The sequence below is a fragment of the Nestor notabilis genome, unplaced genomic scaffold (assembly GCF_000696875.1).
Source record: "Nestor notabilis isolate BGI_N333 unplaced genomic scaffold, ASM69687v1 scaffold17361, whole genome shotgun sequence".
Classification (NCBI taxonomy): domain Eukaryota; kingdom Metazoa; phylum Chordata; class Aves; order Psittaciformes; family Psittacidae; genus Nestor; species Nestor notabilis.
The window spans coordinates 4435-26527 of record NW_009913593.1 but is presented as its reverse complement, the minus strand read 5'-3'; the positions used below and the strand labels follow the sequence as shown (position 1 = coordinate 26527).

General features: G+C 48.7%; 1 protein-coding gene across 1 annotated transcript in view; it reads left to right on the top strand.

Annotated features, from left to right (window-relative positions):
• LOC104412529 (pre-B-cell leukemia transcription factor 1) overlaps positions 1-19951 on the top strand; it is a gene marked incomplete at its 5' end in the record, with an annotated part of 25335 nt that extends 5384 nt beyond the window's left edge. The window contains 4 exons of the mRNA XM_010023271.1: positions 2939-3098; positions 10795-10907; positions 12442-12531; positions 19530-19951. Of these exons, the coding sequence (XP_010021573.1) occupies positions 2939-3098; positions 10795-10907; positions 12442-12531; positions 19530-19622 (456 nt within the window). The remainder of the gene's footprint in view (positions 1-2938; positions 3099-10794; positions 10908-12441; positions 12532-19529) is intronic.
• Positions 19952-22093: the final 2142 nt, after the last annotated feature.

The following is a 22093-nucleotide window of genomic DNA, read 5'->3' as shown; positions in this document are numbered from 1 at the left end:
TCAGCAGGAGCAACAGCATCCAACGGTAGGTGTTGTCACCATGTTGAATGCCTGCTGAGTGACTCCAATTGCATCCCCTGGGTTAGAAGACCCAAACATTGATTCTGCCCAGAGTTACCAATGAGAAATAGCACATATTGGCTTAAGTAAAACTACAGCTGTCCTGATGCCTCCCCTCTCACTTTTAATTCATCTATTCACACTTACAACTTTTCCCTTGCAAAGAGAAAATGCCCAGGAGAAATGCTGCACTTACTTAGGATATTTTTTGACTGTGCTGTATCAAGGCTGCTTTGTGCCTGTCTTCAGAATCTCCCTTCCTTCTTCGTCCAAATAAACAAACATCCAGGTCTCTGCTTTTGCTGAGGCTAAGTGTGAACATGAGACAGTATGAATCTGTGCAACTCATAAGCCCGGTTGATCGGAACTTGAAGGCTGACTGGGGTAGGTAAGTTCTTTGCTTCACAACTTCCAAGGTGAAGATCAATTGTAGTGGTCGTTTATCCCAACTTCCTTCCCTGTGGTACTCAGAGTTCACCCACTGGCTCCAGCATTTGAAGCTGGAAGAGCTGTTGTAGAGATGGCCAGGTGGTAAGTTCATGAAGGAGCACATTGTCATTAATGGGAAAGCTGGACCAAGAAATGGAATCGAGCTCCTTGCAAACAGCACCTTCTGCCCACTGGCTTCAGCGTTTGAAGCTGGAAGAGCTGTTGTAGAGATGGCCAGGTGGTAAGTTCATGAAGGAGCACATTGTCATTAATGGGAAAGCTGGACCAAGAAATGGAATCGAGCTCCTTGCAAACAGCACCTTCTGCCCACTGGCTTCAGCGTTTGAAGCTGGAAGAGCTGTTGTAGAGATGGCCAGGGGGTAAGTTCATGAAGGAGCACATTGTCATTAATGGGAAAGCTGGACCAAGAAATGGAATCGAGCTCCTTGCAAACAGCACCTTCTGGTGCCATCCAAATGTTCACTCCCAGATCTAGATTGGGTGCTGAGTCTGTACAGGCTGTATTTTCTTATTCCTGCTCTGCAGCAGCACAGCATTGGATACCTGCCATTCAGTAGCAGGTGAACTGGTAGAAGCAGCCACTTCTGCACAGAAGCTGCTGAATGCTCTAGGATCACTGCAGATAGAAAGCATCATAGGAATGAAAGCATACGGGTTTCAGTTATCAACACTCAAGCCAAAAGAATTTTCCTAAGATGAGGAAAAAATCATGAGCTTCCCAGGATGAACAGCCAGTATTGTCTTCTGTGTCTTGGTGCTTGAATAGTCCATTTGAAAAGGGAAGCACTAATTTATTTGCTCACCAGCAAGCAAAGGGAGAATATCTTTGGAGTTTCACCAAAGAGGTTGATCTGCTAGCTCAAGATTGCAGCTCAAATCAATCCTGGGAGTGTTGGAGCTCTTCTTAGGAGAGTTGCAGCATCCTCTGGCATTTGCTCATTCTTTTCATCCCGCTGAGCTTTTCCAAACAAGGTCAGTAGTGACTGGAAGTTGTCTTCTGCTTAGAGAGCTGCATGTAGGAAGATATTCCCCTGGTACTCTGTATTTGGTGTTGTCAAATTGAGAGTTGCTTCACCAACTGTAGGTTGAGTATTTCCCACATCTCTGAAATTGTTCAGTGCAACATAGTGCCCTAAGTAAATAGAATTATAATCAGCAGAGTGATGAGTAGGATTTGGGAAACACTGAATTCATGGTGGTTTGGGAGGTACCCTGACATTTTCCCTGGGAAGCAGTTCTGCCTGGATACCACAGCCTGGTTCCATAGACTTCAGAGTTGTATTGTCACTGTGCTGAACCTCCGACATGCAAATTTTGGGGCATTTTATCCAGGCACCTGGCAGGTTGACGAAGCAACCTTTCTTTCAAACATTCATACTTCTGATCCCAGGATACCACTCTGACAGTCTGCAAGGGTCACTGCTCAGACCTCTCCGTGGGGCTTTCTGGGGTTTGTGCATTGTACTGCTGCAGGCACAGGGAAACAGCTTTCACCAGGACTGGCATGACCAGAGCTGCACCACTTCATTCTGCCTTCAGATCTGGCCCATAATTTTCAGCCATCCCCATGACTTGTGAAGAAGTTCATACAGCTTCTTAATTTTTTTAAATAAATCCACTAGCCCCTTTCAGCACAATTCTAGGCACTGAATTCAGGCCCATGCTGGTCTCTGGGCAAACACAATCTCCTGCCCCTTTCCAAGGAACACACTTGTACCCTGGGACCAAAGTTAGGTCTTAGAATGAGCCTTGTGCTCCCTCTCTAGCCTTCCCCTGACACTCCTGGTTTACGTAGTGGCTCATGCTAAACCATACAAAGCTGAGTTCAGCCAGATGAAGAGCAACCATTTCTGGCCTTTTGCACTGATTTCACTCAGTTGGATCAAAAGCAGAGCTTCAGTGATGCCAAGGTATTTTTGCATGTCAGCCAGGCCTGAGTAAATTCATTCACTGTTCTCCCTGAAAGCCACACTCTCCAAAGGGAGAAGGGGCAGCTGGGAATCAGGGCATCTGTCCCTGTCAAAGGGATACCAAGGAGGAAGCAAATAAAAAGTCCTAAAATGACACATACGTGTTTTCAGATTGTGCAATTTCAGAGTCATTTGACTTTCTCAGGTTTATTTAAACTCATCTCATATTTTTATGGGATGGGTCTAACTGTTCCTGTAGAGCATCCTCTTAGTGGACATCCCATCCATAGAGGAACCAGATATATCCACACAACCCAGTGCTCCCAAGAGGGTCTCGCCTCCTTTCCTGAGCTTGGTGTAACACACGTGGGTAGAAGGTGCTTCCTTCCACAGCTAGGAAAGTGGGAGGGAAAAAAGAATATGCACCACTTAACCTGAACTAATCCACTTTCCTCACCCAGCCACACTTGCCAGAGCTGAAACGTTAATGTCTTTGTCTTCTCTTAAACTCACTCTAGGTATCAAACTGGTTTGGAAATAAGAGAATCCGGTACAAGAAGAACATAGGTAAATTTCAAGAGGAAGCCAATATTTATGCTGCCAAAACGGCTGTCACGGCTACCAATGTGTCAGCCCATGGAAGCCAGGCTAACTCACCCTCAACTCCCAATTCAGCTGGTTAGTTTTTGTTTTCTTTTTTATTTTGGGTCATTAGTGTTTGGTTTTTTGTTTGTTCTTCCCCTCCCTCTAATTTCTCTCTATTTTCCTCTTTTGGTTATTTCAATTTTTGTTTTCTGGTTTTGGTTGGCTCACTTCTGTGGTCTGTAAAAAAAGACAGAGATGGGATTTGATTTTTGGGTTGTTTTTGCGGGTACTTTATTTTCTTTGCCTTTTTCCCCTCTCTTTTTTCTTTCCTCTTTTTTTCTCTTCTGCTTTTCTGTTCTGTTTTCGTTGGAAACATGTGATAAGACCTTGTAACTGATGCCACCTTGGGGATTATATGCATGGATGGTAAACACAAAACCAGAAATATGGTCCATAAAATGTTGCTGGGATTGCTTGCACTTTGGGGGGAGCAAAAAGAAAAAAAATAAAGAACTCGTTGCATAATGATTTTATTTCACTGGGGCTGAAAGCATGAGTGGCCCTAGTGGCTAAACCCCAGCATTTTGGGGATGTCCTAATTCATGACGTGGGGGGTTGTTTTGGGTAGATTGTTGATTTTCTTTCTGTTGTGGTTACCTTTGATTGCTTACATGACAGTGTTTGAATCACCTGCAAAAGTGTGCTCTGTGTGAATTTTATTTTCCCTCTGTGTCAGCGCGATCCAGGGGAATCTATGGGTTGTTCCCTTCCCTTTCCCCCTTTCCTGCCCATCTGCTGTGGTATACATTTGTTTGGTTTGAGGGTCAAAGGCACAGAGCACTTTGCCCAGATTGCAACTCCTCCGCTAGAGAACGATGCTTAGTTCATGCGTGTTGCCTGCCACAAGGATGGCTGACCCAAAAATGATCCTGGGCTGCGGTCGACTGGTTGTGCTCTGCTCCCAAGAGTGATGCAAAATTGGGATTTATTGAAAAGGAGAGAAAAAAATTGAACTTCATGTGGGCCATGTACTTGGTTATCCATGCAAATATCTATCTGCCTGTTTTCTTTTTAGGGGTGGGAGGGAGAGTGGGAATGTGCCACTCTTGGTGTCAGCTTGGTGTCAGCTCATGGTACCCTTTCACATGGGCGTGATGCTTGCTGTTATCAGGTAGGCTACTAAGAGGAAGGAAATGGTGGAAGAGCAAAGAGGATGGCAGGCAGCAGGAGAAGCTGGGTGTTAAATAGAGCACCAGTGGTACACTGTGCAAATGGTGGTTGCTAGCAGGACATGCTTCTGTAGTGAGCACAATCCTGCCTGTGAGAGATATCAGACAATTTGCATCTCAGAGGCACCCCCAGATCTGGAAGATTTGAGTGGGAAGTGGAGAGCCATGGGTCATACAGGGGGAGAAACCAGTGGTATAAGTCTCTGGCTGATCTCCCAAACCAGCCCCTCAGTGGGAAGGCAAAGGCAGTCCATTATCTGTGAGCTAATGTAGTAAGCAGTGGTTCATTGTACTGGGGAACTTGTCCGCACCTTGCAGACTCATGTGGATGGCTTGCACAGAAGCAAATGATAGAAGGCTTATTCACTTGGGCAGCGAAGTCTCTACACACAACCTCTGAATTTCCAGGGGACATGTTACTTGCTAAGGGTCTGCCCCCCCAGAGCCACCTAGAGCAGAGCTGTTGCAGCTTTTGGTTGCAGGTCAGAAACACAGCTGAAGGGCATCTCCACACACAGGGCTGCCTGCTCTGGCTTGACTGAGGTGCTCAGAAGGCTCTGGTGGATGCAGCAGAGTTCTGTAGGGACAGATGGTGTGCAGGAATTTTGTTTGATTCTTTTCTTCTTGTTTTGTTTGATTTCTTTTTCCTTTTCCTTCTGTTGTTTGAACTGCTCAAGATTTAGCTGCAGTTTTTACAATGTTGTCCTTTCCAAACAGCTCATTCAAAATATCTGGTCATGTGGGGTCTCTTGATGTTGACACCCCCCTGTAGAAAAAGCTGGGGAGTAGAGAGCACAATGGTGTGTGTTGAGGGAGATGCTTACTGCCTGTGATGCTGTCCTGAAGTCCACATCAACTTAGGCACAGTTTTCCTTCTTTTCTGCTTTCTTACACTGGGGTCAGATCCAGCGGTCTGGAATAGCAAGGGAAAAGCTTCAAATTTTTTAAATGGGTTTGGGTCTGGCCTGCGTGTAGTGGAATAGGCATTTCCCCAGTGCCTTCCTAGTTAAATAGTGCTCTGGTGTGAGGTTGTTTCTTTGCCTTCCCCACAGGCAGTAAGACAGCTGTTTCAAAGATAAATTGGCCAGTACCCTGCAGTAAACAGCTAAGATAATCCCTGGATAACACTACGCTTTCAACGAAGGACAAACAGTCTTGTTATTAACGAGTAAGACTTGAGCTCCTGGGTCCTGTTTCTGGCTCACTTGTCTGCACTCTAGAAACACTGACCTCTTTTCGGGTGTCTAATGTGGCAGTGCTAAAGCAGCACATCAGTGTGAGGGGAGCTTGTGGGCCGTGGAGATCCTTCTTCTGCTAGAAGTGTTTCTAACCTGGCCCAGATCCCACCACCCTCCTTGTATACTACAGCAGTGGCAGAGCAGCAGGGAGGCCTTGCTGTCAACACTGCAGTAGTCTCTAGGTCATCTTGCAGAAATGGTACATTTGGATACTGGAAGAGCCTCAGGATTTTATCTCCAACAGTGGCATCCCAGGTTGAGATCTCCCCAGCTGAACCATGCAGATGTAACAGCTCAGTCAAGCATCCCTGCATTGTCACACTGTGGGGTAAAGGCATGTCCTGAGGACATCTAGAGTTGAGTGACCTCCCCTGATGCAGGTTGTCCTGTAGGTGCTATCAGCAAGAAGCAGACCTATACATGCTAGGTCTGAAATACCTGTCTTTGAAAACTTTGGAGCATGCTGTCAAGGGTCATGAGCCATCCAGATGTGCTGAATTACCCTGGAAGGAATGTGGGAGTGGATGAAGAGGTGAAGGACTAAGATGGATGATGCTTCTCCTTTTACACCATGGACTTCTTTCAAATTGTCAGCTGCAAGTTTTTTGAGGAGGGAGCCTGAACAAATATAGGGTTTGATGAGAATTTGTAGACCTTCTGGTTTAAATACATTGTAGGGCATGTGGAAAGAAAGGGTGTAGGCAGAGGACAGGTCATGAGAAAGAAGCGACCAGCAGTGTAGTCCCTGGAGTGCCACAATGTTGGAAGAGGAGGTAGAACTGGATGCAGTGGGACCTGGGACAGGACTTAAATTCATTTTTGCCATGGTTACGCAGGCCCATCTGTTCTCTGCATTGATGGCCATGTTACCGGAGATTGGTGAATGGCTACAGTCAGTCAAAGAGATTGGCCACACATTGACAAGGGCAAGGATTGCATCTGTCTAGCCATCTGGCACATACAAAGCAGGGTCCCCCATCCTCAGTCACCCAGGCCTGAATGTCAAACACCTTTTCATCCTGAATACACACAGTTGGGCTTTATCAGCCAGATGTTCGAATAAGCTGAGATGCCTGGCTCATTTGGGCTAACAACTCCCCATCCTCGCTTTGATCGCCTGGACAATCTCAGCACAAAAACCGCATGGCAAATGGAAGTTATTTTATGTGGGCAGACCCTTTTGCCAACCAGAGTCCTCAAGGGCCACACACAGGTGATGGCATCCAGTGAAATCTTCCATGCAGAGCAGCCAAAATTGTCCTGAAATGTTTTTTTCCTGCTCGCCCTTTTGTTTTGTGAAAATCTTGTAAAGCTGCTGATGGAGGGGATCGTGTTGTCTGGAAGTGTATGTTGTCAGACACAGGCCTGATGGCTGTATCTTCTCTTCTCTGCCTTCCTCCATTTGTGGCAATCACTTGTCCAGAGCACAGCATGGGAGAGGACCCTGCTTCAGCAGAGAGGCTGTTGTAGTTATAGTCTCACTATCTTGAGTGTTGGTTAGCAAGTAAAAAAGAACAAATGCCCTGCTGGGTCATCCCTGGCTTTTAGATCTGTTATGAGACTCGGTGGCTTTGTCCAGCTGAGGAGCTACATGGTCCGTCAAGTTCTTCCCTCATCTTTGGCCATGGTAGAAACACAAGGAAAATGTTACAGGGGGGTGTTAATGGTTATATGTCATCGCCATTGACTTCAACTAGAAGTCTTCTATACATGACGAAAGTCTACTTAAATGGTTCAGTGTGCTGGATCTCTTGTCTCATTGGTGGTAGGTGGTATGAAGCATCAGATAAGGATGGTTTGATTTCAGCTCCAGTGAACACAATTACTGTGTTTGTTTATCTGTGATGCCATTTGAATTGTCAGGTATGTTAGAGAAAAGAACTTACTAGAGGTCCTGGAAAATTTGAGGTGGAAGTAGAGACTGTCAAAACACTAGAGAAAACATCAGAGAGGCTGGAGAAGAAGGTCTCAGGAGAGCTGGAGAAGTGGTGCAAGAAATGCCAGCAGACAAGCTTGTGCAGATTTTTGAATTGGAGGCAAAACTGGAGTGGGTTTTGCACATCAGAAATGTTAGGGGTGGAAGAGACCTCTTTGTGGGCATTGTTTTGATGCAGGATTTCATCCAGTAGCAAGATCCGACTGCCGTAGCTTCTCTAAACATTCTCGCACTCTTTCTGAAGCTGGTGATGACCCAACAGAAAGGAATAGTGATGATAGGTCTTTGGTTTGATAAGATAATCTCAATGCTGAAAAGAATCTGTTGTTCCACACTGCTACAAGTCATGAAAACTGCTGACTTTTCTGGTGTTTTGGGGGGGAGGGGGCTTGGTCTGCACAGAATAGCATCAAGGGACTTCCATGCCAAGATCAGAGCCCTTTCCTCCTGGCTTCACAAGCTCAGAGATGGTTGTTACTTCTCAGTTCTTAAGGAGCTCCCAACCACATTATGACCATTGAAGACCTTTACTGTGTTCACAGTGGAGCATTGCAGAGGGACAGATTAGATTTATGGTTGAGCCTTCTCTAGTGGAAGGATTTGACTTGTATTCCCAGATATTGTCTCTGTGGAAGATACCAATCGTAATTTTCAGGGATCTTCACGTTCCTGCCCCCTCTCCCACCCCAGTGCATCAGCCCCTCTTAGCTGTATCTCTCAGACTTTGGACCATCATAATTTTCATACATGGCTAGTACATAGACAGCAGAGTGCTGAAGCAGCAGAGTGGCAGCGTGAAGGGCTCTCTGCAATTACGGCTCTGATACAAATGCATCCATACATGCAGGGCCATTGGTATGCGCATATTTATCTTTGCATCCACATCAACAACAAGACATATTTACTGTTTAGATATGCACATATATTGTAAAAATACCCTGTGCCAATAGCAGTGTATATCTTGTAAGTGACATCTCCAGCACTCCTCATGATTTTCAAGACACTGGCGCTCTTCAGAACTAGAGTTTGTGGCTGTTTGTTTATTTTTATTTCCTCCCTCCCAGTCTCAATTTTACAGGCAGGTTTGTTAAGTTTCAATAAAATACCCGTTAAGTTTATGGCTTTTTTTTTTTGTTTTTATTATTACAATTTTCTGTTGGTAGGGGAAAGTGGGATAAAATGTTGGTCTGCTGGTGGCAGAGTGCTATAGCAGTGCCCTGTGAGGTGCTCAGGGATTCCTGAGTCCTCTTCCCAGCTCTGCCACTGATCATTTGTGTGATCTCAAAGGTTTCTGCGCACCTTAAAAGAACAGGAGAATATTCTCTGCTTCTTGCGAGTGGTAGCTGCAAAGTCCTTTGGTTCTCAGCCACTGTGGGAGTATGAAGCCACATTACTTCACGGCCTCTGCTTTTACACCCTTGGTCAAAGTGTTCGTTCGGAAAACTGAGTGGGAAGCATCCAAAGACACATGTGAAAAGTGCCCATTTTCGTGCTTAAAGTTGAGCAGTGTCAGAGTGGGCTATCCTCAGTCTGCCATCTCATTTCCCTAGGCTTTTTGTCTTTAAAACAGCAAGTAACCTGAGAGGTTGGGAAGTGACAGGAGGCCTTTGCCAGTTGAGCAGAGGAGGCGATAGTTACAGCTGCCTTCTGACTAGTCCCAGTTATTTTATGCAGCAGCACTGTGGGATTGATCTCTGGAACAGGTTGGGCAGGGTTGACAGTGAGAACAGACAATAAGCTATTCCTGGCTCTGCTCTTTTCAGGCACCGGTGGGCGTGTCCGGATCCAAGACTCACAGTGCTCAAGATGAGTCTTTTCTCTTGACTGTCTTGGACATTGTATCTAGCAGTGATGTTTCTGCTTTCCTTCGATGCTGAGAATTACCAGCAGCTGACAAAAGAGCCAGCTGCAAAGAGAACAGTTGCAAAGAGAGTTTAGTGAACATGAAGTCTCCAGCATAGAGCTCCCACCTCTTCCTGACCTTTCTTGGAGGTGGCTTCCTTCAGAGGAGCCTTCCTGGTCTACCTCCAGGGCAGAGCTAGGGTCTGTCCAGAGTGTTTCTTCCCTTTCCAGCAGAGGGAGGGGGATTGCCAGGTGTTTCTCAGAGTGCATGCATTAGCCATAGTTGGGCAATTCCACCAGGACTATGGTTGCCGGTCTTCCAGGTTGGAAGTGGCAGTGAAGATGATGAGAGTGTATTTGGGGTTGGAGCTGAAAGTGTAGCTGACCTGGGCCCCTGAAGTCTCTCCTTTCCAAGGCTAACGTCATGTATATAACCAAACCTTGCACGTTGAGCTGTCTCACACTTAACGCGCTGATCTGCACGATAAGTTCTGAAATAATCCCATAAAACCTTTTTATTTATTTTTAATCCCCTTCCCCGCCTTCCAGTTACATGATGGGTTGGTTTCTCCTGTTCAGTAGTTGAGGAGGTGCTCGGATATCTCGAAGTTGGAAGCAGAAAACCTTGTTTCTGCAAAGGCGGGATTTTTTTTTCTATTTTGGGGGGTTTTTCCTCCTGATCCCACCCAACTGTCTTCACTGTCATAATTTTTTAGTGTAACATTGGTGACTGGTGCATGCACTGGGGAATTTCCTTAAAGAGCTTGTTCTTCTGGGGCAGCTGGCACAGAAGGGAGGTGACACCCTTGCGTTCTCTCATGGCCCATCATGATGAAAGACATTTGCCACCATGGTGGGTACTGGGAGTCGAGCCCAGGTGTCTTCACATTTTTGCAAGCCTTCACTCCCGGTTCCCACCAGTGATGGGTTCCTTATGTACTGAAGGCAAACCCTAAGCATCACTCCCTTGCAGAGCTCCCTATGGCTCAGTAGGAGCTCCAGCTGTGGAACTGGATGGTTCTGGATGTGCTCACCCTGCAGACAGCAGCGCGGTGTAGACTTAAGCCACCCTGATCTGAGCTCGGAAGCAGCAGTAGTGTGGGTCTGCTTTGCCCTGCTTAACAGCCTTCTGCTCTGGATAATTAGGCTTGTTTGGGTAATTTTCTTTTCCAGTGCAGTCTGCTGGGTGGACGCTGCCAGCAACCAAGATTTTTCAAAGCTGCCTGAAGGATTTTGATGCCCTGAAATTAAGGGAAAGGCTGTCTGAATCCTCCAGGCTGGGCTTTGTTTGTCTCAGTCAAAAGCATGAAGAATCCTTCCTCCAGCTGAGGAGCTGTTGAAGAATGTTCTTGGCATTGAGCTGTAACAACATGTGGCTTTGAATAACCTCAAGAGTGCATCCTTTTTTTTGCTTGCTCTGTTCTTCATACTACTAACCTGACTGTGTGTTTTGTTTTTGTGGTTGCTTTGCATGTTGTTCCTTCCTCTTGGCTGAGAGTCATGGGGTGGATCTTTTTCCTTTCTGTGATTCAGGTTCTTTCCAGGTTCTTCCAGTTCTTTTAACATGTCAAACTCTGGAGATTTGTTCATGAGCGTGCAGTCTCTCAATGGGGATTCTTACCAAGGGGCCCAGGTTGGAGCCAACGTGCAGTCACAGGTAGGGACCCATCCGATGTACTGCCAGTGAATGCATTAGTGTTGGAGGAGCCTTTGACTGTATTGGCACTTCTCCCTCCCGTCCGAAAAGAACAAATCTCAACCAGCACAAATGAACTAACACTTAAAAAAGACAAACCAAACCAAAAAACCAACCAACCAACCAAAAAAAGCAACAGCAACAACCACCAAAAAAAAAAACCAAAACAATCCAAAAGAAACCAAAACTAAAACCAAACACCCAACCAAACCAACAACCATGGTCTTGAGGAGACTTGCCCACACTTTGTGAATGCATTTGGCTCTGGCTTGATAGTCGTACTAGAAGGAAAGGAGGTTTAGGAGAACAGGCATGAACTCAAATGAAAGAACCTGAGGTTTAGGTTGTGCTTGCTTTATTCTTCCAAGGAAGGGACCAGATGTTTGGACTGGTGTCTCGTTTTACAAGGAAGGCTTCCACTTACTCCTTTGATGCCAAACCAGGTGTCTGCTGAAAGGCAAGAAATGTTCAAATACACAGCTAGGGTTTTTTTGTTTCTCATTTGTTTTGTTTTGTTTTAATTAAAAGCCACCCTTCAGTATATCCCCACCTCCCAAAAGCACAGGCACTCAACGCCACCCATGTACACACCAGCAAGACAGAACATGGGAGCTTTGAGCAGCATTACTGGAATGTCCACCCATGCTTTGGGCAAAAAGAAAGAATTTAAAATAGCCATGAACTCACTCAGATTTCCCACTTTCCATCTGATGTCCAGATGTGCCATGAGTCCACTCTCTGGCTTCTAAGGCTCTGTACTGTGTTGGGAGATAAAAGCCACTCTGACACTTCTGCACTGGGCAAGGAGAGCTCTCTAAAACCAAGGTTGCCCCCCTCACAGTGCTGGATGCAGAGCAAACATGCCATCCATGGGCAATGAGATATGCTCACCATGCATACCGCTGCTGGGGCTGGGCTGGGCTGGGTGAGAGGAGGGAGAGTGATGGGGTGCCCAGAGGAGAGCTGCCAGTGCCTTTGCCATGGTAGGTATGTTTCCTTTATGGGCCCTCCAAAATGAAGGCGGTCAGCTGACTCCAAGGATCTCCTTCCACTTCTGTAAGCTTCTCAGTGCCTGGGGCCAAAGGGTAGAAGGGGTAGGAATGTGTGTCCTCAAGCATGATGATGCAACCGGCTGCATCATTGTGCTCCAGGAGGGTCCCACCCCACACTTGCCATGCTGTTCTCCCTCTCTGCTCTTTCTATTGAAAGACTTCGGACTGAGGAATGCATGACGGGGCCACCAGGGCAGACAGGGGGTCGTGATGAGGGAGGCAGGAGCAGCCAGCCCTCTGGCTCGGCTCTCACTGCAAGAGCAACTGTGGTTCTCTTTACCCTCTTTAAATATATACCACTGTTATTGTTATTATTAGTATTAATATTATTATTACTACTACTACTGTTCATTTTTACCTTGCCAAAGATGAACCAAAGCATCTTTGCCCACTAACCTTTCATTCACTCTAATTTGTGTCTTTTTTGTCGTTGGTCTGTTTAGGTGGATACCCTTCGCCATGTTATCAGCCAGACAGGAGGATACAGTGATGGACTCGCAGCAAGTCAGATGTATAGTCCGCAGGGCATCAGTGTAAGAAAAAAAAAAAAATAGGCTTGGGTTCTTGGTATTTGGGTGGTTGTTGTGCCCACTAACCTTTCATTCACTCTAATTTGTGTCTTTTTTGTCGTTGGTCTGTTTAGGTGGATACCCTTCGCCATGTTATCAGCCAGACAGGAGGATACAGTGATGGACTCGCAGCAAGTCAGATGTATAGTCCGCAGGGCATCAGTGTAAGAAAAAAAAAAAAATAGGCTTGGGTTCTTGGTATTTGGGTGGTTGTTGGGTTTTCGTTTTTTTTTTTTTTTTTTTTTTTGGTTTTTCGTTTTTTTTTTTTTTTGTTCTCTCAGTACCAATTATTTCAAAGCCATAGGGCTCAGAATGCCACTTAGTAGGACTTGTCTTTGCTTTTACGGTCACCTAGTTTATTGCTTCTGTATCGGTCACGCCAACGGCAGAGCTTTGCCCACAAAAAAAGTGGCGACCGGGCACGCTTTGTGCAGGCAGCTGGCGTCTCGGACTGTCAGAGCTGATCAATGTTTGCCTGGCACCTGCGGCCACACGCGCTCGACCGAGAGGAGCTGCTAAACAGGTGACACCTCATGTAGCCACGGTGGGGAATGTCACCACCGATGCCCCAGTCCAGAGATGGCTCCATGCGGAGGCCAGTGGCACCATCCCAGAGCTACCATCTAAAAATAACCCATTCCCTGGCCAGCATCTGAAAGCACAGCGGCAATGGGGTTGGTGGCAATAATGAATGCAAATAAAAGGAGAAAAAAAACCCCACAACAAAACAACAAAGCCAGCCAATGTCAACCCAAGAAAACCTCGCCCAACTGGGCTGGGGGAGGATGCAAGGGGGAGGGCGGTTTCCAGAGCATCTTCTCCTTGTTCTTGGGTGTGCTGGCGGGTTCTGACTAGCATGAAAATTCGTAGCGACAAGCTGTGTCGCACAGGGGGAAATCGATCAGACACACACAAGGAGAACCCAGTGTAGATTCGGGACAGCAATCCAACTTCATTTCTCAGATCAATCGTCTGCCATCTCAGCAGCGGTGACAGCAAGCTGGGAGAAGAGGGCAGCCTGGAAAAGGAGGCTGTGAGCGCCAAGTGGGTGGTGGCAGTGGTGTCCAGGGATGGCATGGAAGAGGGGGAGGCTGGCTGCAGAAGTCCCCATCGTGGAGGCTGAAAGTTGAGGGGGAATAGTCTCAAACTAGGCAGGAAGGCATTGATCCTCCAGGTGGGAGAGTGGTCCTGTGGGTGAGCATCCCAGCAGGGTGCACCATCGAGTCCCATCACCCTCCTGGCCAAGGCTTATGCCATTTGTCACCTTGCATGTGACCATCTTTGGGCCATTGGCATGCAAGCAGCCGCTGCTGGCATGGGGAAAGGGTATAGGGAGAGGGGTGCAGTGGGACAGGGGACTGCGGTCCCCTTTCTTGCGGGAGCTGGGGCTTAGTGGGTGGCTTGACGTCAGGAGGCAGAGGCAGGGAGGATTTGTGAAGTAATGTAATTGAACATGTGCAGATAATTATGTCTCATTACATAAGCCCATTGCAAAAACGGCACTTGGAAATGCCACATGAAAGAGCCTATCGTTCTGCATTAATTTCTCTGTGTGCTGAATTTATTCCCTTTCTGGCTTTTTAGTACTTGGAAAGTAAATGAATCGCAGGCTGATCATGATAAGAGATGATACTTTTGTATAAATTAAAATACCCCCAAGGAAAGAGGCTGAGCTGATTATAGCTGCAGTTGGCTTCGAAAATAACAGTGGGCTGGGTAAGCCAAAATTTGGGGGGGAGGGTTGCTGCTGAGGATTACGAGGCAGGGAGGGAGCAATAGAGGAAAGAACAAGAAAGAGGTAGTGGAAACGCAGAAGCTGAATAAGAAAAGGAGAGCTGGGCTGGTGTTTCTGGCTGTGGTAATGAGAGAACCAGTGGTTACCATGAGTAGTGCTGGGAATTGGTGAGCTGAGAGTGGCAGGGGTTCGGTGGTTCCTCCTGCGCTTCCCAAAGGAGATCCAGCATGGTGGCATCTCATGGCTCCTCAGGCTGGTTTTCAGGGAGGGCAGGAGCCCAAATAGGTCCAAATTTTATGTTGTTCAAAGAGGAGCAGGGTAGCAAGTGGGCAGAGTGTTCAGGTTCAGGGATGATGCCTCATTTTCCCATAAAGATGCAGTAGGCATGGGGAGCAAGGCAGGGAGTCCAGAGCTGAGTGAATAGTTTAGGAAGCATTTTCTGGGTTGTCTGTCCCCAAATGTTTTGCTTCCCCCTTATCCTGGCCAGCATGCTCCTGCCTGTTGTTTTTATTGTTGTTTAATCATTTCCTATCCAGCTAGGTCTCTTGATGAACCCCAGTTTGTCTACTCCTGAAGTATGTCCATCCTCTAGGAAGTGTTGGTCCTTGGCAATGTCCTGGGGAGCTGTTCAGTGCAGGCAGGGTGGCTGTCTCCTAACACGCAGGGCTTCCCTGCTTCTCCCCTGAACCCTTTACTGCCAAGGAAGGGCAGCAGGATGTGGAGGAAAGCTGCTAGTGACACAGAAAGCTGCCATCCCCACGTCATCTCAGCATCCCCATGAGCTGCTGGAAGGAGATGAGCCGAAACCTAGTCAAGAGCCCTGTCACAACAGTGTCTGCACCGGGCTGAGGTTAAGTCATCCCCAGAGCCTGTCAGGGCTGGGAAGTCAGCGGCAGGTTGCCCAGCTCCACCACTGCAAACCTTGGCAGGGGAGACAATGCTCGGGGTTTGCCTTCCTTGATGGGGGATGAATTTTTAAATGCATGTAAGTCATGACAGCTGAGAACAGGAATCTACCCAAAGCCCAGTCCCTCCGTGGCTCTGCTGCTTGACGGCTGACAGACCGCTCTGCGGGGCGAAAAGGGCTGGAGTCAGTTCTGCATCGTTAGCAGGATAATGGGCGATGTCCCAGCCATCACGATCTCCGTGACCCACAGTGATGACTGAGGCAGAGCAAGAACAGATGCCTTCTCCTCCACAGGTGGAGACAGTGAGGTAGCACCACTACTGGCAAGGGACAGGGATGCACTTGGCGATGGATGGCTGATAAGGGCTGGAACCGTCTTCAGGATACCCAGCCTTGGGTAACACTGGGAAGAAGGAGGGACCCCCCCACCTGAAAGGAGGGGATGACTGGGGCCTGATCCAGCCCTTTTTGCAAGCTTTGAGATTGAAGGATTTTGCACCATAAAGTGAGAGGTGTTAAGTGTCTCGTCCGTCTGCACAGAGGGTTGTCCTGCATTTGTACACAGGTGGAGGTCCCAGGATAAGGGTTTCAAAGTATTTAGAAGTCCAGATTCTTGTGGGTTCCAGTAGAAGCTGGATCTTTATTACCAGAGTCCTCTGGAGGGTCGCAACCCAAAACATCACCCTTTTTGCCACTGCCCTGTGGTCGTAAATCCACCAAGTGTTTTAGTTCCCCTGTCTGCTAATGAGTGAAATGAGCTATAGTAATCTTAAAGAAAGCTGTTTCAGAAATTTCTTTCTGGACTTAATTTATAGGTCATATAAGTCTAAATGAGGGGCTGTTTTTAAAGATCATCAGAGTGCAAGGTTTTTGATTTAAAATGCTGTTGTGCAGATCTGTACCTATTTACAGAGCAATGTTTGTGTGGTGGTGGTCAGCAGCAGGGTGTGCCATTGAGCTTTGCATCCCCTGTTGTTGACAAGGATCACTGGGCACTGATACTTGTAGGAGGTGAGCCCTTCTTGCTTATGCTGAGACCTTTTTCTATTAAGAATTTGAGCCTTGAAATGAAAGTTGTTGCTCTGTTCCTCAGCAAGCTACAGTTCAGCATTATGATCAAGCTGTGGTTCATGATCATGTTCACAAGCTGGGATATGGAAGTTTTGTCCAACAGGGCTTCAGTCCCTGACCTCCATCTGTCAGGGATGCCTTGGTGTGTTCTGAAGACTGCTGCTGTGAACCTTGGAAAGTGATGGCCAGACAAAGTGGTGTGTAATAACAGCTTCAGTGTGTATCATAAGGAGACCCTGATAAAAGCTCTTAAAAGTGCAGAGGTCTGAAACTTCTTTGAGGCTACTGCCTGTCTATTAGACTTGCTAGTATATGCTGTGTTTGGAACTGACCTGACACCCTGCCTTGTCAATGGTGGGACAAGGATTTGGTCACAGAAGGTGGGATGTCGAGACAACCTCTCTGTACAGCAGGAGGTGCCTTTAAAAACTTGCAGAGTCATCTCCCAGGCCCATGTTGGAGGCCCAGGCAGAGAGCCAGCCAGCCTTGCTGGAGGTGACAAAAATTCTGGGAGACCTTGTGGAAATGGGCACCAAAACCAGTTGCTTCAGCCATCCATCACTGGGGCTCCATCACTTGGACAGTCACCAAGGCTTTGTCTGTGCTCTGGCATCATAAGGTGACATATGAAGAGATGTCCTGGAGACCATTGCTCTGGTTTGGTGTCCTGAAGAAGTCACAGCTGTGTGCAGGGGCTCCTCAGAAGGTCTGTGAGGAGGAGCAGCCTTCTCAGAAGACTTCCTCATTTTTGAGTGAGATCCTTACTGCAGTCAGATACCAAGGGATCGTCTTGCTTCAGAAGGAGGCAGGGCCTGGCCGTGTAGAATTGGATAGATCCCACGTGTGTCTTGGTCCATGCAGCAACAGGGTGAACTCCAGGAAAGGAAAGATGAGTGTAAACGGTGCCTGTATGCCCTTTGTTTTGTGAAGGGTCTCACCTCCTAATGGAGGGCTTGTCTGTACCAAAGGATAGCATTAAGATGATAAAGTCATGGCCAACCTTGGGGCTTTCCCAGTCTGGGGGAGCAGGAGAGTGTGGGATAGGTGGAAGATTCCCTGATCCAAGACAGCCTTTCCCCAACATCTTCTTGGCTTGGTGGTCATCAACACCATGAACTCCCACAGCACCTGAAGGCTGATTCCCAATCTGGAGTACCGTGGGGCTCCCCAACATTGTGGGAGGGAGGGTGCTAAGCCTGCAGTCCCTGTCTGCAAGACTCTCTCCCTCTCACTCCTTCCAACAGGGGCTGGCACGCCAAAGGCTCGCTAAAAATAGTTAAACACAATAGGGACAGAGCCTGCTCCATGTGGCCCCCTCCACTCTCTCCCCTCCTGCTCACTGTAATGACCCTGCAAACACTAAATGGCATCTGAGTGCATTAAGCAGCAAACTCTCCGGTGACATAGCAATTACGGCTCTGAAATAGATTTGGTGCGTCATGGAAGATAAGGGTTTTGAAAGTTTCTGTTGTGATTATAGCTTGTAACTCCAACAAATAACAGGCTTGGTAATAAGAGGCTGCCAGCATAGCTATTGTGGTTCTCTCTCACTGATGGCACGTAAATTGCTATTAATGTCCTAAGCGTACTTGAATATGCCAGTCTCAGGGCGGTGGAGTTGGCTCTGTGTCTCTCTTTACGCGGCCTGTCATTGTCGGCCTGATAATCTACAGTAATTGCTGCCTCTTGCAGTGGTCCAAGATGTGTAAGGGTGGATATTGCATCTCGCAAGTGCAGGGATGGTGGAGTGCAGGGATGGTGGGTCGGGGCCCGGGTGCAGATGGAAGCTGATGATGGCTATGGGCACAGTCAACCCGTGGTCTCTGCAGGCGGGGGGTACATGGGGCTGGTCATGTTTGTGCATAGTCTGGTCTCATGCTTGTACCCAAAGTGGAGTGGGACTTGCTAACCTGCTAGCAGGCTCAGGTCACAATTCCTGTCTTCCTTGCTGTTGCTGGAACCCCATGCATGCATGGAAGAACACGCAAGCCGTATGTGCATGCCTCTGTCTTTGTTGCTTTGTGCATGTCCTGCTGTGTGGTGGTTTCATCCCTCAAAACATAGGTTCCCACGGCCCGCCTGGGGACAGCTCTTTCCTCCCATTTCAGCTGCCTTTCGGGCAGGCAGGAGCTGGTCAGCAGTGTGGACAACCCACCAGCAAGTCCCAGACTCTGTGCTTTGGGTCCATGAGGCTTTTCCTACCCTTACCCCCCACTTCAGGGTCTGTGGGGCCCCGGCTAGTGCGGCCAGTGGTGGATGTCCTGTGCCAGGAGGCAGTGGGACAGGCAGCCAGAGAGGACAAAGCAGCCACAGCACATTTGAAGTGGGAGAGCAACTGCTACTTACTTGAGCTTGGGCAGTGGTTGGGAAGGATTAATTAGCCAAGCACTGAATCAATGTCAGAGTGAGCAGAGGAGGTTGGGTGCGACATCTGCTCCTCTCCAAAGTGGATGGCAGCTGTGGAGGAACAGCTTCTGTGCACTGCCTGCAGTAGTGGAGCCCTCCAGTAGCTCTGCTCTTGAGAGATGGAGAATTTGTCTGTGCATCTGTTTTTAGGAGAAGAAACAAGTTGTCTGACACACTTTGCTGTACAAACCCTGGGATGGGATATGGTGGTAGCACCTCCGTGGCGCTGTGCCTTAGGATCCCTCAAGGAGGGGTGACAGGGAGCATGGAGGATCAGCCCTGAGTGGCAGAAATATGTTTCTGGTTTTATTATAAAGCAAGAAGGGGAACACTTTGCATTGGAAGCAGAGAGGTGGCCCAGATCCTGGAATACAACAGTGGCAGAAGAGGTGTTTGGACAATGTGTCTTTCCTGTCACAAGGCTTGGGAGCTCATGCCTTCCCCTGCATATCAGGAGCAGGGAACTGTGCAGCAGGAGGGGTGCCTGGAAAGGCAGCGAAGGGGAACATGGAGATGTGCTGGGGAACACAGCACAGCAGTCCCTTGGAACCTATTGTTCTGTGTGTTCATAGCACCTGGGTCCAGATAACATTTCAGGAACAGAATTTTCGTGAGCATTTGCAATTCATCAAAACCTCTGTTTTCAATAGAATTGTTTCTGGCCCATCCCACTGATGGAGCCCTATGGTCCACAGTGGGATGGGGAAGCCAAATGGGACAGCTTTGCCTGCTACATCAGCGCTTGCTGAGGGAGAAGCCAGGGGGTCTGAAGTGGATAGGTGGCTTGGGTAGGGCTGGGTGTGCTATTGCGTGACTGACATCTCCATGTCTCCCTTCCTGCAGGCTAATGGAGGTTGGCAAGACGCTACTACCCCATCGTCGGTGACCTCCCCCACAGAAGGCCCTGGCAGCGTTCACTCTGATACCTCCAACTGATCTCCCAGCAAATTGCATCCCTGGCTGAGCCGGCTCCGGCGGGGGCAGGAGGGGAGGGGGCCTCTCCTAACACCGCAGCAGTCAGACTGGAGGTGAACCCAATCAGCACACACAAGAAGACTCCTTCTCTTCTCTTCTCTTCGTCGGGATGCTTTTTTCAGCCAATCTGGACACTTCTTTATACTCTCTTCCCTTTCTTTTCTGGGTAGAAGCCGCTCTCTCCCTCCCTGCCACCGCCACAACACCACTCCCTTCCCCTCACTCCTTCCCACCGAAGGATATGTCAACAGGTAGAAGGATTTTAAGGAGGAAAAGCAAAAATCAACTGCCACCACACAAAACGACCCCAAAGCAGTGTACAGCCTCACACTGGGCATCTTTTCTGAGGAGCCACAAACGTACCTCAGTCATGTCTCACTCCTTTACTAGCAGGCAGCCTCCCTTACTCCTCCCGTCTCACGCTACCTCTCCGTAGGGAAATGCCACCGCAGCCCTGCTGCCGCCTTGTCTCCACCAGCCCTGGCCGCAGCCAGCACCTTGCCTCCCTGCGCCCAGCCCTGCCTTGGTGAGCTGTTCCCTGGGCACTGCCGGTGATGGGTGGGTGGTCACAGTCTCTGTGCATGTAGGAGAAGAAGTCGGCATGCTCCCCTTTGCTTCCAAAAGGTACCAGCCTATTCCCAGCCCAGAGTAAACTAACAGCACTTCCCGGTCCCTGCCCTGCTCTGCCACAAATCTCACTGGCTGCTGTGGGCTGGATGAGCCATGAAACCCCTCCGTCCTCTCTGCCTGCTGTTGGAGGGGAGGAGAGGAGGGAAGGAAACAAGGCAGAAGCAGGTGAGAAATAGGCATCACTGATTACAAAGACACTGAGCACCTCCACGGTGGTGCACACCTAGCAGTTTTCTCACAGTACCTAGGGAGTCTGGCAGCGGATGTATTCCTAGTGAGGAAAGTGTCACAGGATGTTTGTGTTTCTGGGACCGTGCTGCGCTGCAGGAGGAGGTGGGTTCCCCAGTGCAGGCAGGACCCACAGAGGATGATGGCATTTGCTGCATTCCCAAAGCCCTGCCAGGCAAGCAGCAAGGGATGGGCAGCAGGATCCTAGAGGCTGGATGTGGTGGGGTGAGCGCAGTGGGTGCTTTCAGTAATGGTTAATGCAGCTCTTTGGACAGCTGGTGGTAGCTGGTAAGCAAGGCTTCAGCCTGCTGAAACACCTCTTCAGGAAGCTGACGCTGGGACAACATGGCTTTCATTGAAGAACAGGGTGAGGAGGCACCAGTCTGCCCCTGGCAACGGGCTGAGCTTTGTGCCATGGTGGTACTTTTGGCCACTGGTTCTTCCAGTGGGTGTGAGCAGGTTCAGCCATCCTGTGGCAAGACCCTGGGTGTCATAGGGATCACTGTGGGTGCAGTATAAATAGCATCTTGTGATGGATCTGAAGACCTCTTGGCCACACCTCATGCACTTGCATATCCGTGCCCACCCTGCCCGTGCTGGTGCCAGCTATCTTGAGATGGGAACTTCCAGTGCAGAGCAGCCTTAAGGAGGAACCACTTAAAATTACAGCTCTGCCAAAAAATATTCTGCCCTTCTGGTGGGAATAATAATGATGGTTGGCCTGCAGGCCACAGCAGTGGTGTGGCCACAGCTCTGACATGCTGTCACCTTGCAGCTCAGGGCCAGCCGTGTGGTTCACTTGAAGTGGAGGTGAAGACTGCCTTTCCATGGGGAACAAGCCCAGGAGGCTCCAAAACATCTGCTCTGACATTTGTGACCTTTCCCCAGATATGAGAGGTCCCAGTTCAGTGGATTTTTTCAGAGTAGGATGCAAAAGATAGATGAGAAACAGCGCAAGCTGCCTCTTGCTTGGTTTTTATATTGCAAGTCATGGGACACTCTGTGTTCCTTTTGGGTCCATGCCCAGGGTTGGGGACTGTGATGCTGAGCACAATGTGACGGGCAAGGTCTAGGGCTGCCTCCCAGCTGGGAATATCTTAAGAGCAATGAGAAGCTGGTTTCTCTAAGAGGATGGTTAGGAGGTGTTGCCCATCTTCCCAAGCTGCGCACCTTCCTGCTCTCCTCTTCCCGTGACTTCCCACAGTGCAGCCTTTTCACTATTTCCAGGTTATTTTATATGAAACCGTTCCGGCAAAGCATTTCAGGGACAGAGGACAGGGTCAGGTCTGTTCTCTGGAGTGGCAGCAGTGCCATGCCTGTGGGAATGCCATGGTACCTCTTGGAAAGCAACCAGGAACGGTCCAGAACCACCCGCTGACTGGAGCCAGCCCATGCTGGGGCTGCCTTCCCCTGCCCTGCAGCTGCTGCCCCTCCTGCCTGCACTCCCTGCCCACAGCACCCCTGTTCCGGGCAGGGCGCTCGCTCCTCCATGGTACTTTGCAGATCACCTCCTGGGTTCCCTAGTTGGTCCCTCCAGTTTGTGTTGGCGTAGCTGCTTGCTTGCCTTTTTCTTT